Source organism: Pipistrellus kuhlii, unplaced genomic scaffold, assembly GCF_014108245.1.
Source record: "Pipistrellus kuhlii isolate mPipKuh1 unplaced genomic scaffold, mPipKuh1.p scaffold_m20_p_7, whole genome shotgun sequence".
In the NCBI taxonomy this organism is placed as follows: domain Eukaryota; kingdom Metazoa; phylum Chordata; class Mammalia; order Chiroptera; family Vespertilionidae; genus Pipistrellus; species Pipistrellus kuhlii.
The window spans coordinates 2,865,289-2,885,004 of record NW_023425573.1 but is presented as its reverse complement, the minus strand read 5'-3'; the positions used below and the strand labels follow the sequence as shown (position 1 = coordinate 2,885,004).

General features: G+C 36.0%; 1 protein-coding gene across 1 annotated transcript in view; it reads left to right on the top strand.

The window, feature by feature from the left end:
- SPAG16 (sperm associated antigen 16) overlaps positions 1-19,716 on the top strand; it is a 560,091-nt gene that overhangs the window by 394,742 nt on the left and 145,633 nt on the right. The window contains exon 15 of the mRNA XM_036422106.2: positions 3,162-3,288. Within this exon, the coding sequence (XP_036277999.1) occupies positions 3,162-3,288 (127 nt within the window). The remainder of the gene's footprint in view (positions 1-3,161; positions 3,289-19,716) is intronic.

Sequence of the window (19,716 nt, the reverse complement as noted above, 5' to 3'; positions counted from 1 at the left end):
TGCAAAATGGGATTATTGTGCCTAATAAAATATATCTAAAAGACATTTTATTTGAAGTCTATCTTCCTTTAGGTTTTGCACATAGCTATAGCTAGCCATTGTTTTTCTTGCCTAAACGAGTTTTAGATAAATAATTTATTTTCGTCAGGAGTCCCTTTCCTACATCTCTCCTCTCCCCCAAACTCCCACTATGCTGTTCAGATGAGCAATATTCTAGTATCTTCTAGTGCCCTTTGGAAGGAGATTTATTAGCAGAAGGGCTGCCATTTTGCATGAGAGAAGAGAGACAATGGGTCTCGAGGATATGCCAAGTTTTTGGTTCTGTATTCTCTGTATTGTCTGGCTCTTGATTTCTTTCTAAGTGATTCAGAACTATCATGGTTAGAACTAATATTTTCTCCAAGAATGTTAAGGAAGGACGTGGACTAAAGTAAAACTAGGTAAGCTCCATTGAGGCATTCATCACCTATTGCTTTTACCAATATTTTTTGAGGTCTACACGCCCCTAGGCACTACCTCTGCCTCATTAGCTAACTGGAAATGCAGCTTAGTTGTTCCTCCACTACTACATATCTGTTAGTTATCAAATATGAACACAAACTTATTTCTATCACTTAATAAGTTATTATATTTATTTTACCTACTGTATACTTTGCCATGGTTCCTAGATTCCTTGGGAAATGGAAAATCTGGCTAAATTGTGTTATTCAAAATGGTCTAAAATAATATCTATTATTTTATTTTATTTTATTTTTAAATATATTTTACAGAGAGGAAGAGAGAGAGATAGAGAGTTAGAAACATCGATGAAAGAGAATCATCAATCAGCTGCCTCTTGCACATCCCTTACTGGGGATGTGCCTGCAACCAAGGTACATGCCCTTGATCGGAATCAAACCTGGGACCTTTCCATTGAGCCTGACCGGTTTTGGCTATTATTTTATTATTAAGCATTTAGCACAGCACTTGATTCATTTAAAACACTTAATATGTAATACTATCAAATACTTTAACATTGGTCATTTGACAACAGTAAAAGTAAAATGTAAAAATGTTAAAAGTATTTAAATACTTATTTTCACAGCAAGAGTGACTGAAATATTTATGTGTATTTTTTTTTCAAATTGTAATAGTCAATGGTATATAGCACACTTTAAGATTACCTTTAGTTTATAGCATCCAGAAAAGATAAGTCAATCAAGTCCAAAACCTGCTTTTTATGTAAACTGTTGCTAAATTAAAAGTATTTGGTTCTGTGAATTGAAACAAAACACTTTTTTCCCTTTCTGAAAGATGTATAAAAGCCCTTATATCTGGAAATATTTTTTTCTAATTTGTAACATTAATATTTCTGATAATCATGAGAACTTTCCTTCTGAAAATTAAATTCACTGATTCTTTACAATTCTTACATTATGTGTTTATGTATTTGAAAACATTCCAAGTTCTCCATGTTCCTTTTAAGTCATAAAAAGATAAAGCATCCCCTTTAATGAAACTGGGGACAAGGTTGTTGTATTGCTTCAACTGTAATTACAATTATAAAATTTTATTTTTATTTATTTTTAATATATTTTATTGATTTTTTTTTTCCTGGAGGAAGGGAGAGGGATAGAGAGTTAGAAACATCGATGAGAAAGAAACATTGATTAGCTGCCTCCTGCACACTCACTGCTGGGGATGTGCCTGCAACCAAGGTAAATGCCCTTGACCGGAATCGAACCTGGGACCCTTGAGTCCACAGCTGATGCTCTATCCACTGAGCCAAACCAGTTAGGGCACAATTATAGAATTTTAAAACTAATGGCATCTATTGTATTTCTGATATGTTTAGGGAAAAGCGGAGTCCACTTGGAATCTATAAGCACATTTCTAAGAAAAAGGATAGAAATCAAGGAGTAAATGAAAAAAAATTATGTGAGCTAATTAAAAAATGATAAAAAGGAGAATTGTACAATAATCAAGTTATTATCTTTAACATTTTAGAATATTTAGGAAGAAAATGAGTATACCTTTTACTTGACATTAAAAATGTAAACCAAAGCTGAAAAAGATACTGTATATTGAATGGCAAGCAGTATACTGACATCATAAACATTATTTATAGGCCTGATGTGGCCAATACTTATATTTGATTGCCGAGTAGAGAGAATTTTGGTGGCAGAATGATGAGAATTAGTATATATTATGCTTGAGAACAGACACCCCTCTTACTTGTCGCTATCCCCTGGTCTCTGACAGGAAGTAAATGCTCAGTAACCATCTGAGAGGCCAGCATGACGAGTGACTAAACCGTGAGCTTGGACCTGGCACATCCATGCTGGTGATTCTACATTTGGAAAACAGCAGTTCCTGTTTCCATAGCACTTGACTGCATTCACCCTTCTTTTTGTTTTTCATCTCCTTTATCCAATTATTTTCACTCTTATTCTGACACATATAACCCAGAAGCCCCAAATGTGCCCAGTAATTTTGTCTAAATGACCACAACAGACACTGTTTCCTTGCCTTTGGTTCCACCTGGTCCTAGTGATTCTACCTTCCATGATTAAAAACTCTTCTTTCGTTGCATTTGTTTTCCTATCTCTGTTTTTCACTCTACTTGAGATATTAAAGTATTAGCACTAATTACAGCATATAAAGTAAGGTGCCCCCTTTTAGTACAATGTTTTCATGTAGATAGTTTTTAGGTGTAGATCACATATATGACACAGGGTATGGCAAAAGTAGGGTTACAGTTGTGAGCACATGAAACAGTTTATTCTTGTGTTATTATTTGTTAATAATTGTATTGTTTTCCATAAAAATAACTATAAATCTACTTTTTAACCTCACCCAACATGATATGTGTATATGTCCATAAACTACATGGGTGTGTGTCTTTTTGTTTTACTACATTTTCTTGTATAATTAAATTAGTCAAAATGAATGATTTCCTAAAGCATAGTATTCCAAAATGTATTATATAACTTTATATAGTACTTAAATTACTATTTTATAGTAACATTATGTTTCCCACATTGATATAATGAATAACTCTTAGTTTAGAGGAATGTATTCTTATGGATTTAATAAAATTATTACACACATCTTTTTTGTGTGTGACTTTCTACACATTGTATATATATGTAAATACATTTCTTTTTTTATATTCTTTAAAGGGTCACATGATAGCATCCTGCGATTCCTGTGGAGTCACAAAACTGTGGGACTTTCGGAAACTCTTACCAATTGTGTCCATTGATGTAGGTCCAAGTCCTGGCAATGAGGTGAACTTTGATTCATCAGGTAGGATTTTGTTGAGTACTTGTGACCAGTCTAACAACTGTTTCCACGTTAGTTTTTTTTTGTGTGTTTTCTCCTACTGTTTTCTCCTTACTGTTATATTAGAATATATTGCATTATATTTCATTACATTTTGTATCATATGTCAGATTATGAAAATGTATTTATCTTATATGTGAAGGAAGGAAAATAGATTAGGTAAGTGTGTGTAAATGTATATAACACAAATTCCTAGCAGCACCATGTAAAACCTTGGAGCCCATATCCCTGAAAGTCACCATCCAAGGTAAGTAAATTGTTTTTTTCTGTAGACAAAGTGGCTGAAAGTAAAGAAGAAAAAAAGGTTGGCAAGATAAAATGGAAACATTTTAATGGAATAATTTAAATTTGCCAAATTACCCCAGATTCTTTAGATTTTACAATTTATTTGTAATATGTGTATATTCATCTTATTGTTGCAATTATATGTTCTGCACAATTATTTGATTGTGTTTATCCTTGCTGATGATAAATAGTATAACAACTGATATGAACACACAATAATTCCAGTTGTCTATTTAAAAGGTTAATATTGCAGTTCTATCTTTATTTTTAATGATAGCCTTTTCTAAATAGAAATGTATATATGGTATTGAATAATATAACTTTTCTTTGCTAGTGTGATACGTGTTTTAAATGTTTTTAAGTTTTTAGAATTTTAAAAATATTTTATAGTGATTGTGATAGACAAAGTTATAGATATAACTATTTTAGACAAAGAAATATATATAATGTTTTATTTAAAAATAGTCTATATTAATGTTATGGTCCAGAAAGTTTGTAGTAATTATAGTGACATATGACAATTGTGGTTTTGTGAGACTGGTTTCATTATATTTCCACCACACAGCTGAGATTTAGAATATAGTAAGTTTGCCATTTTAAAAAACTTTTAAATTGTGTTTCTGTTACAGATTAGTATATGAACCATGCTAATAAGAATGGCTTCTTTAAAAATGTTTTAGACATTAAGACATTTATGGTCCATTCAAATTCAAAAATTTTTTTAAAATACTATACAGAATAATAAAAGATCCCCAACTATGAGAATTTCATTTTATAACGTGACAGCCTCTTGATTTAAATTTATATTTTCAATAGACAAATTTTACCTGACATCATAGTGCTTTAAGGGGTTTTAATTTGGTTTTTACAAACATTTCACATCCTTAACTCCCTTTGTATTATTTGAGCTAGCATCTAAGTATTTATGTCCTTGAATTTTGAACCCTGGAATTTCAAAACTTTTAGTTATAGTAATTTATAATAATATAAAGTAAAGGTGTTTGGAAATGCTATGCAATCAATAATAGATATATTTTTTACTTTCATTATTAAAAATGCCTTCACTTGCTTTTTACTGTCTTTGTAATACAGCCTGAAATTTCTTTCCTTTACTTAGTCAGGTAAACCTGATTTAAAATAAATATAATACCAATCTTATTATATAATACAATAATATCATCTTAAAGTCTTTAGAAAAACAAACCTATTTTTCTCTCCATGACTGTTATATTCTTGGTAATTCACTAATATTAAAGTATGAAGATCAGGGGCAGAACAATAAGAAACGTCAAAGTTAAAGAGTTTAAACCAGGGACCCTATTAATGAGACCACTTCATCAGTTTGAGGACATACATTTCTCTTTTAAATTAGGTTTTTTGGGGTAACACTGGTTAATAACATTATGTAGGTTTCAAGTGCACAAATCTATGACACATGATGTGTGTTGCATTGTGTTCCCACCACGCAAAGTAAAATCATCTTTCATCACCACATATTTGGCCCTGTTAACCCTTTGCTACCCCTCCACCCCTTTCCCTCTGTTGTCTGTGTCTTTGAATTTCAGTTTTATATTCCACATGAGTGAAATCATATGGTTATTAGCTTTTTTCTGACTGACTTACTTCACTTAACGTAGTATTGTCAAGATCCATCCATGTTATCACAAATGGCAGGATTTCATCTTTTCTTATGGCTGAGGAGTATTCCATTGTGCATATGTATCACATCTTTTCTATCCAGTCATCTCGCATCATTATTTTCTATATCTCTCTCTTCCTCTCCTTCCTCTCTGAAATCAATAAAAATATATATTAAAAAAGAATAACCAGTAAAAAAATAAAATAAAAAAATAAAAAGGAACTTGTATGCATGCATATAAGCCTAACCAATGGACACAGACAACAAGGGGGTGAGGCATGAGTGGAGGGATAGGGGATAATGAAGGAAAAAGGACACATATGAACACCTTAATCAATAAAGAGATAAAAAATAAATAAAAGAGGGAAAAAGGATCTACTTCCATATACAATGACTTTACAAATAAAGAATTACTTTGTAAAGTCATTGTATATGGAAGTAGATCCTTTTTCCCCCCTTTTATTTATTCAACATTCAACACAGTATAGAAATAAATTGGGGTAGAGATCATTAAAGGGCTGAAACTGTTATCCATAACATTTGACTTCAAATTTTTATGTATATCAAAATTGACATGATTTTTTAAGCACATAAGTAATTTTTTTTCAGTTTGAATTTATAAAAGTAAATATGTACTAATAAAAATACTACTTTATCTTTTAAATTTGTTATTTCCATAGTGTATCATCTTTAAAATGAATCTTTGGTAAAAATATTTGAAAACCAGTGATATAGTAAAAGAATATATATCGCAATTCCAAGCCTTAGGTCCTCAGCATCTATTAGACCATAAGCAAATTATTTAATCTCTCTGAACTAATATTCTCTATGGAGGAGATAATTTTTAGAGTGTTCTGATGTTTAAAGGGATAATGCATATTCTATAATGTGAAAATCCTAGTACAATCACCTTACATGTTATTTCTAGCTAGGAAGGGATCATAGGAAGTCATTCCAATCATTTCATGGATGAGAAAAATGTGTGTATATTTTGTTGTACAAATAAGATGTCTAAGGTTGTGTGATAGTGTAGGAAGTTTATAATGAAATTATAAAACACTAGCCAAAACCAGTTTGACTCATTGGATAGAGCATTGGTCTGCGGACTGAGGGGTCCCAGGTTCGATTCTGGTCAAGGGCATGTACATTGGCAGCTGGTCGATGTTTCTGTCTCATCGATGTTTCTAGCTCTCTATCCCTCTCCCTTCCGCTCTGTAAAAAGAAATCAATAAAATATATTTTTTAAAAAGGAAATTATAAAACACTAATGACTAGATATTAGAACAAGGGTCAAACTTCATTTTCATGTAATAGTAAAAATAATTTAAATGGTTAACTAAGAGGTAAGGTTGCATATAACAGCACATATGCAATATATTAAAATCAAAAGGTTTACAGACGTATGAATCACTGTCTAGAGTTTAGCTTTTCTGTTAGTGTAAAAAATCTGCTTCTCACACATTCAGAAGCGGAGTTGCATATGGCATAGCATTATTTACATAATGTTATATTTGCAAATACATTGCTTGTGACAAACAGATTATCAGTGTTTACAGATATATACATATATTAGTCCATATTTATAACTCGTATATTTGTAAAAGGGTAAGTGTTCTTTTCTCATTAAGCAGAGAGCCTCCTGGTAATAGAATGCTACACATTTCTGCAAATACTCACTATCTAAACAATATCTCTCACTTGGCATACTCAACTGCCATATGTTTTATCATTCAGCAATTTATTACAAATTCAGAAAATGTTAAATGGGATTGTGTGAAGTAATAAAAATGAACTGTGAGAATTTATACTTACACTTCTCCATTTCTCACTGCCTCATGTTTATGTAGTTTAGCAACACATGCATTTGTCTCCTCTGTCAAAGATAATCTCGGCACGTTTGCAAAGTCACATCCCTAGACAACTCAGGAGCTAAAGTTTGAGCCAGATGAGGACTTTCAGTGGAAGGCTTTTTAACATCAGATCATCAAAAGGGGCGGGGTTTCCTACTACTTGAGAGAAACCCAAATATTCTCCACAAGCAAAACCACAATAAAAATGGTAAAATGAGGGAGGGGTGGCCCCATTGGAAAATACGAAAAGTATGTGACTCCCTCCATAATTTTTCAAAATATAGTAACATCCTCTCCAAATTGCTGGTTCAAAATGAATGTATCATTTTCTGTTTTGTTAGTAAAGACTACTTATTGTTCATCCTTGTGTGTTTAAAAGGCAGACGGTAAATTCCTCCTGATGGGCACAGTACTGCTTCATGGGGAAAGCACTCATTTGGGAATTAGAGAAGCCCTGGTTTTGAATTTTGTCTCCAATACTTATTAGCTGAATGGACTTGGTGAGATTTCTAAATATCTCTGAGCCTCAGTTTCTTGAATGTGGAATAAGCAAAACCTATTAGAATTTTCACTTCCAAGATAAAATAACAGGGACCAGATTCACCCATTACTTGAAACAACTAAAAAGGAAAAACAGATAAAATATATACTTTTTTTTCCAGACATAATGGGCAACGAAAAACAGTGGTACCTGAGAGAGGGGAGTCAGTGAGAGGAGCCCTGGGACAGCCCCAGAATACTTACTGCCTGGAGAGTTTCTATGTCACAGCTCAAGATGAATGAAACCACAGGGACACCCTGCAGTCTCTCTGAGTTGAGGAGACTGAGGGGGTAGAGGATAGAATAGAAGAGAGCAGCAGAAGAGAGAGAGAGAGAGAGAGAGAGAGAGAGAGAGAGAGAGAGAGAGAGAGAAGAAGAAGAAGAAGAAGAAGAAGAAGAAGAAGAAGAAGAAGAAGAAGAAGAAGAAGAGGAGGAGGAGGAGGAGGAGGAGGAGGAGGAGGAGGAGGAGGAGGAGGAGGAGGAGGGAGGGAGGGAGGGAGAGGGGGGGAGGGAAGGTGAGTGAGAGTGGAGAGTGCCAGCACCAGCGCTCTCTGGAAATTTGCAGGTCTGCTCCAGTCTTGAGCTGAATAGATATCCACTAAGATAAGGCCAGAGAAAATTCTGACTGGAATTAAAAGGAAGCTTCTCCAGACCTCACACAAACCTAGGAATGGTTTTTATCTCTACAAACCAGAGTGGGGGGGAAATCTTGCTGTTCAAAAGGGCATTAGGTAGAGAAAGGATGGCCAAGCTCTGGCCCATGGGCCAGCCTGACCTGAGTTCAGATGGAGGTTTAATGGGACACAGCCACACCCACTCATTTGCATAGATTCTAAGCCTGGTTTCACACCATAGCAGCAGGACTGGGTATTTGCAACAGAGACCATATGGCCTGTGGAGCCTAAAATACCTCACATCTGACTCTACAGGGAAATAATTGCAGAAGTAGTTACCTCAACAGTGAGGCAGCCTCAGCCCACCACACTCTGGATCTAGTCCTTTTCACTAATGGCCATGGAGCTATCTAGTTGGCTCATATAAAAACCCATTTCTTTCATCTTCCCTCCAGCTCAGTGAGATTGTTAGTTTCCCCCCTTTTCACAGAGGAGGAAACGGGGGCAAAAAGATAACAGCAAGCACAGAGACACCTGGCTGATCAATTGTGATGTCAGAGTTCAAAGCTGCCTAAGTCCAGAGACCAGAAGTTAAACATCATGTTATTCTGCCTCTCCTTTTACTAATAGTATTCCATTTCATATTGATTTATGGTCTACTAGGAGAAGTGACCCATTTTCTATGAATATTGAAATAATCCCATTATTGACCACTTGACAGTGTTTGACTGAGTGCTAAGACACAGAATCCTGTCACTTGTTGTCCATTTGTTGTCTCTGAAAGAAGAAGGGAAAAGAGAATACCCCTACTATTATCTGCCAGGTTTCTGATGGGTCTTATGCACAACAGGGTAGTCTATGTGCCTGTACGTTCCTAATGGGATTTGAGACTCCAACCCTACACCCCAGTGTGAATTATGTGAGCATCTGCAGGACCCTTATTCCTGCCATTTATTTTAAGTCCCAGCCTGATTAGAAACTGAAATAAGAATAGAAGGAAGCAAGCTAACCTCTTTTATCATCTCAGACATATGGCAGAGCCAATCTAAGTTTCTCCTCCTAAAAGCAAGTCCTTTCCACCACATCCATTTCCTGGGAAAGAAAGCCACAAGGAGAGAGGCTGAAATATAAGGGGAAATGTGACCGGATGACCCTGCTCAATTATTTATAGTTCTATTATTTACCCCTCCTTTTGAGTGGCTCTATTGTGTATGCAAAACCATTTTGTCCTCAAGTAGAATATGGGCCTCTCTGGTCCTGGAGAAAGGAACTGGAAAGCTAAAAGAAATCAGATTGTGGATCTCCCGTGTAGACCCCAGTCTATGACTGATTCCTGGAATGAAGTAAATTACACTCTAAAGCTGGGCAGGGCGCTTTCACTCTTAATCATCGCAGAACTATGAGTTTTGTTCCATTTCTCCCATTCTAAAGAGTTTTGTTTGATAGCTTTAGATACACATGTATATTAATAAATACACACAGGTGTAGTCTTTGCAAACCTGAGTTGCATTTCATTTAATCTTTAGCTCTAGAAACTTGCAAAGGAAAATTTTTAGAGATCCACAGGGATTGTTTTATACCTCATCTTTAAAAAAGACAAAACACAGCTATATTTTAAAATTTGTTTGTGTCATGTTAAGCCCATGTTAGAAGCAATTTTATTTACCTGATGGCAAGTATGAAAAATAGTATTGTACTGATAGTAGGGACACCTTGAAAACTTTAAAGGCATATTAACCAAAGATATATTAATTCAGGGATAATATTCATAGTTGTATAAAGTATTATGACTATAAACCAGTTTTGATCATTAAAATTGTTCATTTAGTATTGTTCATTCTGAATGGTTGGTGACAATGTAATATCAGTTATTAAGTATTTAGAAATTGTCCCAACAGTGGATCATCAATTCTGAGAACTGAAATGTATTTGAATTGCATGAATTATGACAAATTAATATAAATAATTTACTGGCTTTAAAAAAGAGTAAAATGTATACATGTTACAAGGTCTGTTTCTTTCAGATAGTTTGGTGAAGGCCTGGGACAGGGTACAGGTGTTGGCTAGAAGGGGTAAAGAGACATCTGTAATACTTTACAGATCTGTAATACTTTACAGGAAAAGTAGATATCTGTAATACTTTCAACAATAAAGATAAATTTACAAAAGAAAGGTTATATACTTAAACTAATGACATCATTGCACAAACTACAAAATCTCCCTTTTGAAATTGTCTTTACAGTTTTAAAAAAGTAATTATTTAATATCCCCAATACTCACAAATATTTTTTCTGAGTCCGGATTGAATTTGTAGAGACATCTACAAATTATTCACATCTTATGAGTCAGCAAAGGACATTTGAGCCAATCACAGAGAGAGGCTCTACAGAATAAAGATTGTCGTTCATACATGGTTTGTAACATGAAATTGAACAAGACACATTATCTCTGTTGACCTAAACTCTTATCATCTTTAAAATGAGAGGCTTGGCCTGGCCGGCATGGCTCAGTGATAGAGTCTCGACCTATGAACCAGGAGGTCATGCTTTCATTTCCGGTCAGGGGGCATGCCTGGGTTGCAGTTTTGATCCACAGTCTGGGGTGTGCAGGAGGCAGCCAATAGAGGATTTTCTCTCATCATTTATATTTCTATCTCTCTCCCTCTCCCTTCCTCTCCGAATCAATAAAAAAATAAAAGAAGAAAAATTAAATACTTAAATGTAAGACCCGAAACCATAGAAATCTTAGAAGAAAATATTTAGTTTTGTCATGCTAAGCCCTGGGGCATTTCTTGTAGCAATTATTTTTTTTTTCTGGTTTATCTTCTTGGGTAAAGTAACAAAAGAAAAAGTAAACAAATGGGGCTACATCAACCTAAGGTTTTTCACAGCAAACTGTCAACAAAATGAAAAGACGTTTAAAAACTTGAGCGTCAAATATAAATGACATCTGTATTGCTCAGCAATACCAAGTTTTAAATTTATTTTTGATGATTTCAGAGAAGATAGTGGAAGAGGGAGATAGAAACATTAATGCTGAGAGAAAATCATTGATCAGCTGTCTTCTGCATCCTTTATCCAGGAGATCAAACCTGCAACCCAAGCGTGTGCCCTGACCAGGAATCAAACCATGACCTTCAGTTTCATAGGTTGACACTCAACCAATGAGCCACTGGGACAATACCAATTTTTAATCTTGCACACGTAGCAACACATTCAGTCCCTGTTTCAACAAGAGTTTTAAAAAAAAGAACAAAAAAGCAGAAGCTTCAACATTTTAGTAAATCAATGACTCAATCAAACTCTTCTTGTAAGGACTATATGAGATAGTAAGAATTTGACCCATTATAGTTAAATCAGAGCAGGAAATTACTTATCAACCTTCCAAATTATAGCCTTTTGCAGATTCAATCAACTACTGCAGTTGCAATTACCTGGATTCTACAAAAAAAGGTCACAATTGTGCTATTAATTTCTCAATTTTGTGTGGTATTTTTTCAACAAGTATAGTTTTCATTGTTGCTTTACACTCTAATGTAGTTGTACTATGTCAAAAAGTGCTTGGAAACATTTTCACATGCAGATCAAATATTTGCTTGGAAGTCCATTACAAAGTCTATATTCATAATTATATATAATTTCAATCTAGAAAATACCCAAATGGTAACAAATTCTAAGTGAATGCCATTATATTTTATGAAGATTTGTTTTATACTAGAGGCCTGGTGCACTAAATTCGTGCATGGGGTCAGGGAGCTATGTCCCTCAGCCCAGCCTGCACCCTCTCCAATCTGGGACCCTTACAGGGATGTCCAGCTGTCTGTTTAGGCCCAATCCCAGTGTCAGACATCCCTCCACAATCCAGGATTGCTTGCTCCCAACTGCTCACCTGCCTGCCTGCCTAATTGGCCATAACTGCTTCTGCCTGACAGTCTGATCACTCCCTAACTACTCCTCTGCCAGCCTGATTGATGGCTAACTGCTCCCCTGCAAGCCCAATTGCCCCTAACTGCCCTCCGCTGCTGGCCTTGTCCTCCCAATTGCCCTCCCTACAGGCCTGGTCACCCATAACTGCCTTCCTCTGCAGGCCTGGTCCCCCCCCCCCAATTGCCCTCCCCTGCAGGACTGATCACCCCTAACTGCCCTCCCCTGCAAGTCTGATCGCCCCCAACTGCCCTACCTTGCTGGCCATCTTGTGGCAGTCATCTTGTGTCTACCATCTTGAGGTGACCATCTTTGACCACAGGGGGGCAGCCATCTTGTGTGTTGGAGTCATGTTCAATTTGCAAAATACCTGTTTATTATATAGGAGAGTATTAATGTAATGAAGCTTTGTTTACTGTGTTTAGAATAGTTATATGCATATAATTTTAAAATGCCAAATTACTTTTCAACACATTAAAAACTTTAAAAAGATTTGTATCTATATACCAAATGTGAGAAATAAGTTTCATAACTAGCTATATCTTCATTTCACCTATGCAATAAATTTTTGAATGCATATAATTAGATATGCCCATATCTTTGCAGATATAATAAAAATTACATGTACATGTGAGCATATTTCACATTGAAATATGACAATGACATTTTATGCCTATATTATTATAGAAAATGCATTTGTATAAAGAAATAAGACATAATCAGACCTTTAAGTTTTTCTAAGGAACACAAAATTATTGTATTAAGAAGAATGTTTTATTTTCACTTAATAGCATATAATGGTTTATTAGATTTAAAATTAATACGGTTAAAATTTGCAGGCCACACATACTTCATAGCCCAAAGTCAAGTAACCCAAGCATTTGTCTTCTTTTTAATAGACTGTATATACAAAATTAAATAGATAATCATCCTTAATCTGCCAAGCTGATACTTTTAAATAGGATAATCCTTTAAGGGAAATTGTAGTTCAACAGATGTGCAAATAGCATAGCGCTGTTGAAGACGAAGCCTGCACAGTTGGCACTTGTGATAACTTGCAGTTATACTTTATCTAAAATTAAATTTCAAGCAATATTCAAATATGATTTACTCAGTATGCTTGAGCTCAGAAGTATCTTTTCACACTTGTAATATAAGAAGACTATAAATAAAAATAGTTTATCATCATCTTCATACAACATCCCTTACTACACATCCCCCTACCCTACCCCCCAAAAAACTTGAAAGAAATAGTGTGGTATTGGTATTATGAAATCAATACTTTGAAAATGTTTTAAATAATGAGTTTGAAAAACATCTCTGAATAACAGATAAGCATTTCATGCCATGCCTTATATCCAAATATTTTCTCATTCTCTCCTTTGTATTTTTATTGGTCTAATGGTAGAAATTTTGTTAATTCGTTTGACATGTATTTATTATAGGTACTGTTCTAAATTCTGACATTTAATGACTTAAATTATATTAAATTTTATTGACAAACCAGATTGAAGCAATAGACATGAGTCCGAAGGTAATAACTGGGAAAACTGTAAGTTAAGCTGTTCTGCATGTACTATGCTCAGTATACCATTAGAGCATAATTTACATTAGACCAAGCCAACAAATATAAAACATGTTGACCACTATGTAGAACACCTCCAACTCTGTCCAGGGCAAGAATGGAAGCAGAAAGGACAGTGATGCTGTCCATGCTATGATGCAGAATTAAAGAGCTTGGACTAAGGCAGCGACATACCAAGAGCAGGCTTTCAAAGACCCTTATGTGGGGCGAACTGTCTGCAGAGAATGTAAAACAGTAATAAAAACCACCCTGAAGAAGGCCTGCTTTTTATTATCACCATAATTTCACCAATTTTAAACATCAGAGATTAAATTCTTATTCTCAAAGGCAAATGCTTCAATCGCCCCCCTCCACCCTTTTATGCCAGTGGACATAGGTGACAACTGAAAAACTTAAAATGCCATCATATACTTGAAGGCAGTCAGCATAATTTGCTGATGAGTAGATCTAATCTGTAAGAAAATGCAATCTCAAGCTTATTTTCTATAGCATTCAGGTGAAATATGATACTGTGATAAATACTTTATACCATATAATATGTATATAATAAACTTCACATGTGGTCTAAGATTTGTTAGTAGATTACTACCATGTACTTCATTGGTTTTTCTTTCCGTTAGTTTGCCAGTTCTATACTAATTGTGTTTCTTTGTCATATGTTTTAATACCAAGTGGTATTAATATTTATTTATCTTCTATAATTGAAAGTTTGTAGCCTTGAGGGGAGGCTAGGGCAGACCAGGGCAGGTGGAAAGCTTGGCTTTCTCCATCACCAGGGAAACCCAAGCCTCCTGCTCACTCAGTGGCCACAGCAATCTTGGTTGGGTTAATTTGCATACTCATGCCTGATTGGCTGGTGGGCATGGCTTGTGGTGTGGCAGAGGTGTGGTCAATTTGCATATTATTCTTTTATTAGAAAGGATATATACTATGTATTAGATATAAATATTCCCTTTTTTTAATCTAAGGAAATCAATTTTAAAGTGTTGGGCTTAGAAGTGAGTTGATGAATGTTTATTTTAACTTTCTTTTGAGAACTTCTATCTCAAAGGCTGGCAGTATTTTGCATTTTGGTCATTTTTCTTTTTTTAGAAATAATGAGGGTGGGGACTCTACCACTGCAGGCAATCGCTTTGAGCTCTGAGCACTTTGAAGAGATTAGCCCCATTGATATTCTCTTCATTTTTTGGAGAGAAATGCTGCCTTCCCCAGGGTATAAGGAGATGGACAGCTATTGAATACAAACTGCTTTTGTCTAGCAGATAGTATGGTATTAAGTATTCTCTTCTCGAAGACATATATGCAATATTAGAAAGTTCTGTAAGATGATCGGGAGCCTCATTACACTGACTTGTTCATTTTGTCTGAACCTGCAAAGTTAAATTTGATATCATTTGCCTGAAAAATATCTTTCCGGGGTTAGAAACTAGATTGTATTGTTATTAACCCAGACAACTTGGTGATGAACAAGTTAACTATCTGGGAGATACAAAGGGGGGAAATGATGTGATTTCTGCCAGCAATGCAATGAGAAATATACAAATGAACTGTTTGGAAGTCCACATACACAACAGGACTTTTCTGGACAGTGGCCTATCTCTCCTGTGTGAGTTCAATCAAAGATGTCTTCTTTTGATCTACAAATGTTACATCTTGCTGGAATTCAGATAAAGCCATATAAATAATGGGTTCTGTGCCAGGTGATTTTACATGCATTATATTATTGTTCTTTCAGAGAGGTTCAATTAGCAAAAACATCAATTTAAATGACTTTCTGTCACTAAAAGGAGGCCTTCTGTGGGAGAGGGACACATCTATATATACAAAGAAGTAATATGCTAATTGGTCCTAAGAGTATCCCAGCCATGATCAGTCAAAGGTTCGTGAGCAGAGAAGCTGGTGGGCGAGGACAGGGGCAGGGACTTGTGCCATTGGGACATGAAGCTAGAGGGAGCATTAGCACAAGCCATGCCAGTCCTCCTGGTGGAAGCGCACACAGGCCTGCAGTGCTGACCGGCTCAGAGCGGGGCATCAGGATGGGGGTGGGGCTTCAGCAGAGAGCTCTCAGCACTTCTGCTCTGAGATCTGACAGTGCAGAGAGGAAGGGAGAGCATGAGCATGTAAGGCAGTTAGGGAGTTTAGGACCAGAGGGGAGTGCAGATAGGCAGTTAGAGGGATCAGACAAGGAGGAGAGAACAGTTAGGGCCATCAGGCCAGCAGGGGAGAAGTTAGGGGCATCAGGCAGGCAGGAGAGCAGTTGGGGGCATTAAACAGGCAGGTAGGTGAATGCTTAGGAACCAGTGGTTCTGGATTGCGAGAGAGTAAAGGTCAGGCTGAGTGACTGCCCCACCCCCAGTGCACAAATTTCGTGCACTGGGCCACTAGTGTATATAAGAATATGATAAATGTATATTTACATGTGTATATTTAATTCCAGTGGTTCAGTTCTATTCAGTGTCTGGCTTCAATACAAGGGCTTCATCTACTGATTAGCTTGCTCTTTCAAGCAATCATTTAGACACTGAAACCTTTTGAAGGTCAGCATATCTTTGGTTTTCTGAAAGCATCCCTTTAAGTTTAACAGCTTAGCATGTTTATGTTGCCTTGTGTTCCCTTGCTCTATTATACATACTAGTATATTCAAAGAAATATTACTTTTATTCAGAGACGGTAATAAAAAACCTGTGATTTAGCCTTACCCAGTTTGGCTCAGTGGATAAAGCATCAGCCTATAGACTGAAGCATCCCAGATTCGATTCCAGTCAAGGGCATATGCCCAGTTGCAGGCTTGATCCCCAGTAGTGGACATGCAGGAGGCAATTGATCAATGATTCTCTCTCATCAGTGATGTTTCTATCTCTCTTTCCCTCTCCCTTCCTCTCTGAAATCAATAAAAATATATAATAAAAATAAAAAAATAAACAGAAAAAAAAAACCCTGTGATTTAGGAAACAAGGTTATCATCCATGAGCTTTTTGTTTGTGCTATTCTGACTGTCTTCAGGATATCACAAGTATTAATTCATTGCAGGTCAATTGGAAATAGAAGTGGCATACTCTAAGCTCACAATTATATACTGTGGTTTTAAACAGTGAACTTGATGACTTGTCATTTTGCTGTACCTCTTTGGCCAGAGTGTCTGAGATAATCTACCTAGGGAAGGACCTGCGATATAATTTTATACATTTCTTCAGAGTGCTTGAAATTAAAAAACTCCTGCCATCTCCCCCTCTACACCATAATTCCAGTCCGATATCATAATCAGAGATCCTGGACACGCACCGTGCGGCACTGAGACAGAGTAATAGGGATGGGTGTGGGATTTCCTGAAAGACTTCTAGGTCAGAAAATTGCTATTCTGCCTTTATCTCCAAGAGCACCACATGGGATCCCAATATTCTGTGACTCCTTGGCCCTTGACACTAGAGTCAGTGAGATTTTTTCCAAGATCAATACTACTTTCACGGTAATATGATAAAGTAAGAAAATTCCCAGCTATAAGCCTTGTCGCTTTTGCTTAGGGCCACTGCCTTAGTTATGTTGGACCTTAACTGTGATGGTAAAGACCTGGGAGACCAATTTTTGCCTCCTTAGCATTGAGCTAAGTTGTATATAAGTGCTTAGAATGTGAAAGTGCTCCTTTTCAGTGTGCTTTTCTCTAACTTACAAAATGTGTTTTGTGTTCAGTTGCATTTTGCTGAGTTATTTGCAAATGATAGAAATAATAATTATTTCAAAAAATACTTTTGATTGATAACTACAAAGAAAATGTTTATCGAGGGCCATTAATCCTAGTCATTATCAGTAGCTAGGATTTTTTTCCTTAGCTTTTCAGATTTTTTTTTGAAAAGCACGCATTAAGTTTGAGCATATAATTCAACAATGTTGCCTGGCTTTTACAGGAGAATTGTGGGTCTTTGCACTAGTCAAGTGTACCAGTACATTAGCTCTGCTCCTGTGTTGTAAAATATTTTATTTTGTTTCATAGATTTAGTGGGTCCACAGATTGCTATTTGAAGAATCAGGTCTGGAAATATTGATCTGTAACTGACATCACTGTATAAAGTGTTAACTGAGATTCTTAGGAACAATAAATAAATATTGCATAGTATAAGTGAAAAATAATTAATGTTAAAAGTTGAGTTTTTGTTGCCTGCATGTATTGAACCCATCCAAAAATGCTAACTCCCTGCTCACTTCAGTCCAGGTGAGGAGCGCTCTCCTCCATCAGCGGTGGCCCACGGTGACAAAGGCCCTTTCGTTTTCAGCACCAGTTTCAAAGGTCACTCTGGTTGTCAGCGTCTAGCCGGAGCCCAGAAGGAAAGGAAAGATAGAAAGCCTGCTCCTTCCCTGCCTTTGCACAGACGTACAAATCCGTCTTTTCTACTCCCAGGGCCAGTTGCGATAGACAGTTACCCCTTAAACATGAATACAGGTTGGAAAATTACAGGCTAGGCCTGTGGGAAATTGTAAAAATTACAATGAAAACGTTCTCCAAACAGATCTTAATATGCCCTGCTTGTCAGTTCATTCTACCCGCTAGTTGTCATTTTCTGAGTAGGCTACTAAGTTGTCTTTGAAAGGTTTATTTTAGCAAATGCCTGTTCCATCTACACACAAAGAAAATGAAATCACCCTATAATTGTGTGGATTTAAGAAAAAAGTAACAAAATGGTTCTTCTTTTCCTTTGATTCCAAAGAATGTACAGTTGTACAGTCTCTTCCTTTGGGAGCTCAATAAGACAATCTTCCTCTGTATCTTTCAAGTGTCTCATATAACAATAGAAGCGCAGTAATGGTCAATTTTTTTAAGCTTCCTGGGCTTACCTGCTCTCCCTAAAGAGACTCTAGTGGATTTACTTTATAGGTTTGTGATTATACATATGTGTTTTTTTAAATAGTTCTTTAAACAATATATTCTTATTTTTTTAAAATCTCTTAATTGATTGAGGCATTACATAGTGTCTTTATGCCCCCATTGCCCCTCCAATGCCCTCACCCCCTGGTGTCTGTGGCCACTGGTTAGGCTCATATGCATGCATACAAGTCCTTTGGTTGAGCTCTCCCCATTTTACCCCCACCCTCACCTGCCTTCCCTCTGAGGTTTGACAGTCTGATCGATGCTTCTCCATCTCTGGATCTCTTGTTCATCGGCTTATGTTGTTCATTATATTCCACAAAATGAGTTAGATCATGTTATAGTTATCTTTCTCTGGTGGCTTACTTCACCTAGCTTAAAGCTCTCCAGTTCCACCCATGCTATTGCAAATAGTAAGAATTCATTCTTTATACTGCAGGGAAAGAATTCCATTGGGTATATATATATATATCATATTTTTTTTAATCAACTCATCTGCTGATGGGCACTTAGGTTGTTTCCAAATCTTAGCTATGGTAAATTGTGCTGCTATGAGATAGGGGTGCATATATCCTTTCTGATTGGTGTTTCTAGTTTCTTGGGATATATTCCTACAAGTAGAATTACTGGGTGAAATGGGAGGTCCATGTTTAGTTTTTAAACATTATTAAAATGTCCATACTACCCAAAGCAATCTATAGATTCAATGCATTTCCCATTAAAATACCAATGGCATATTTCACAGACCTAGAATGAACTCCCCAAAAATTCATCTGGAATAAAAAAAAGACCCCAAATAGCTGCAGCAATCCTGAGAAAGAACAAAGTAGGAGGGATCTCAATACCAGATATCAAGCTGTATTCAAAACTGTTCTCAAAACTGCCTGGTATTGGCACATGAGCAGACATATAAACCAATGGAATAAAATAGAGAACCCAGAAAATGACCCAAACCCCTATGCTCAATCAATATTTGACAAAGGAGGTAAGAACATATAATGGAGTAAGACAGTCTCTTCAATAAATGGTGTTGGGAAAATTGGACAGATTCATGCCAAAAAAAATGATACTAGACCACAATCTTACACTATATACTTT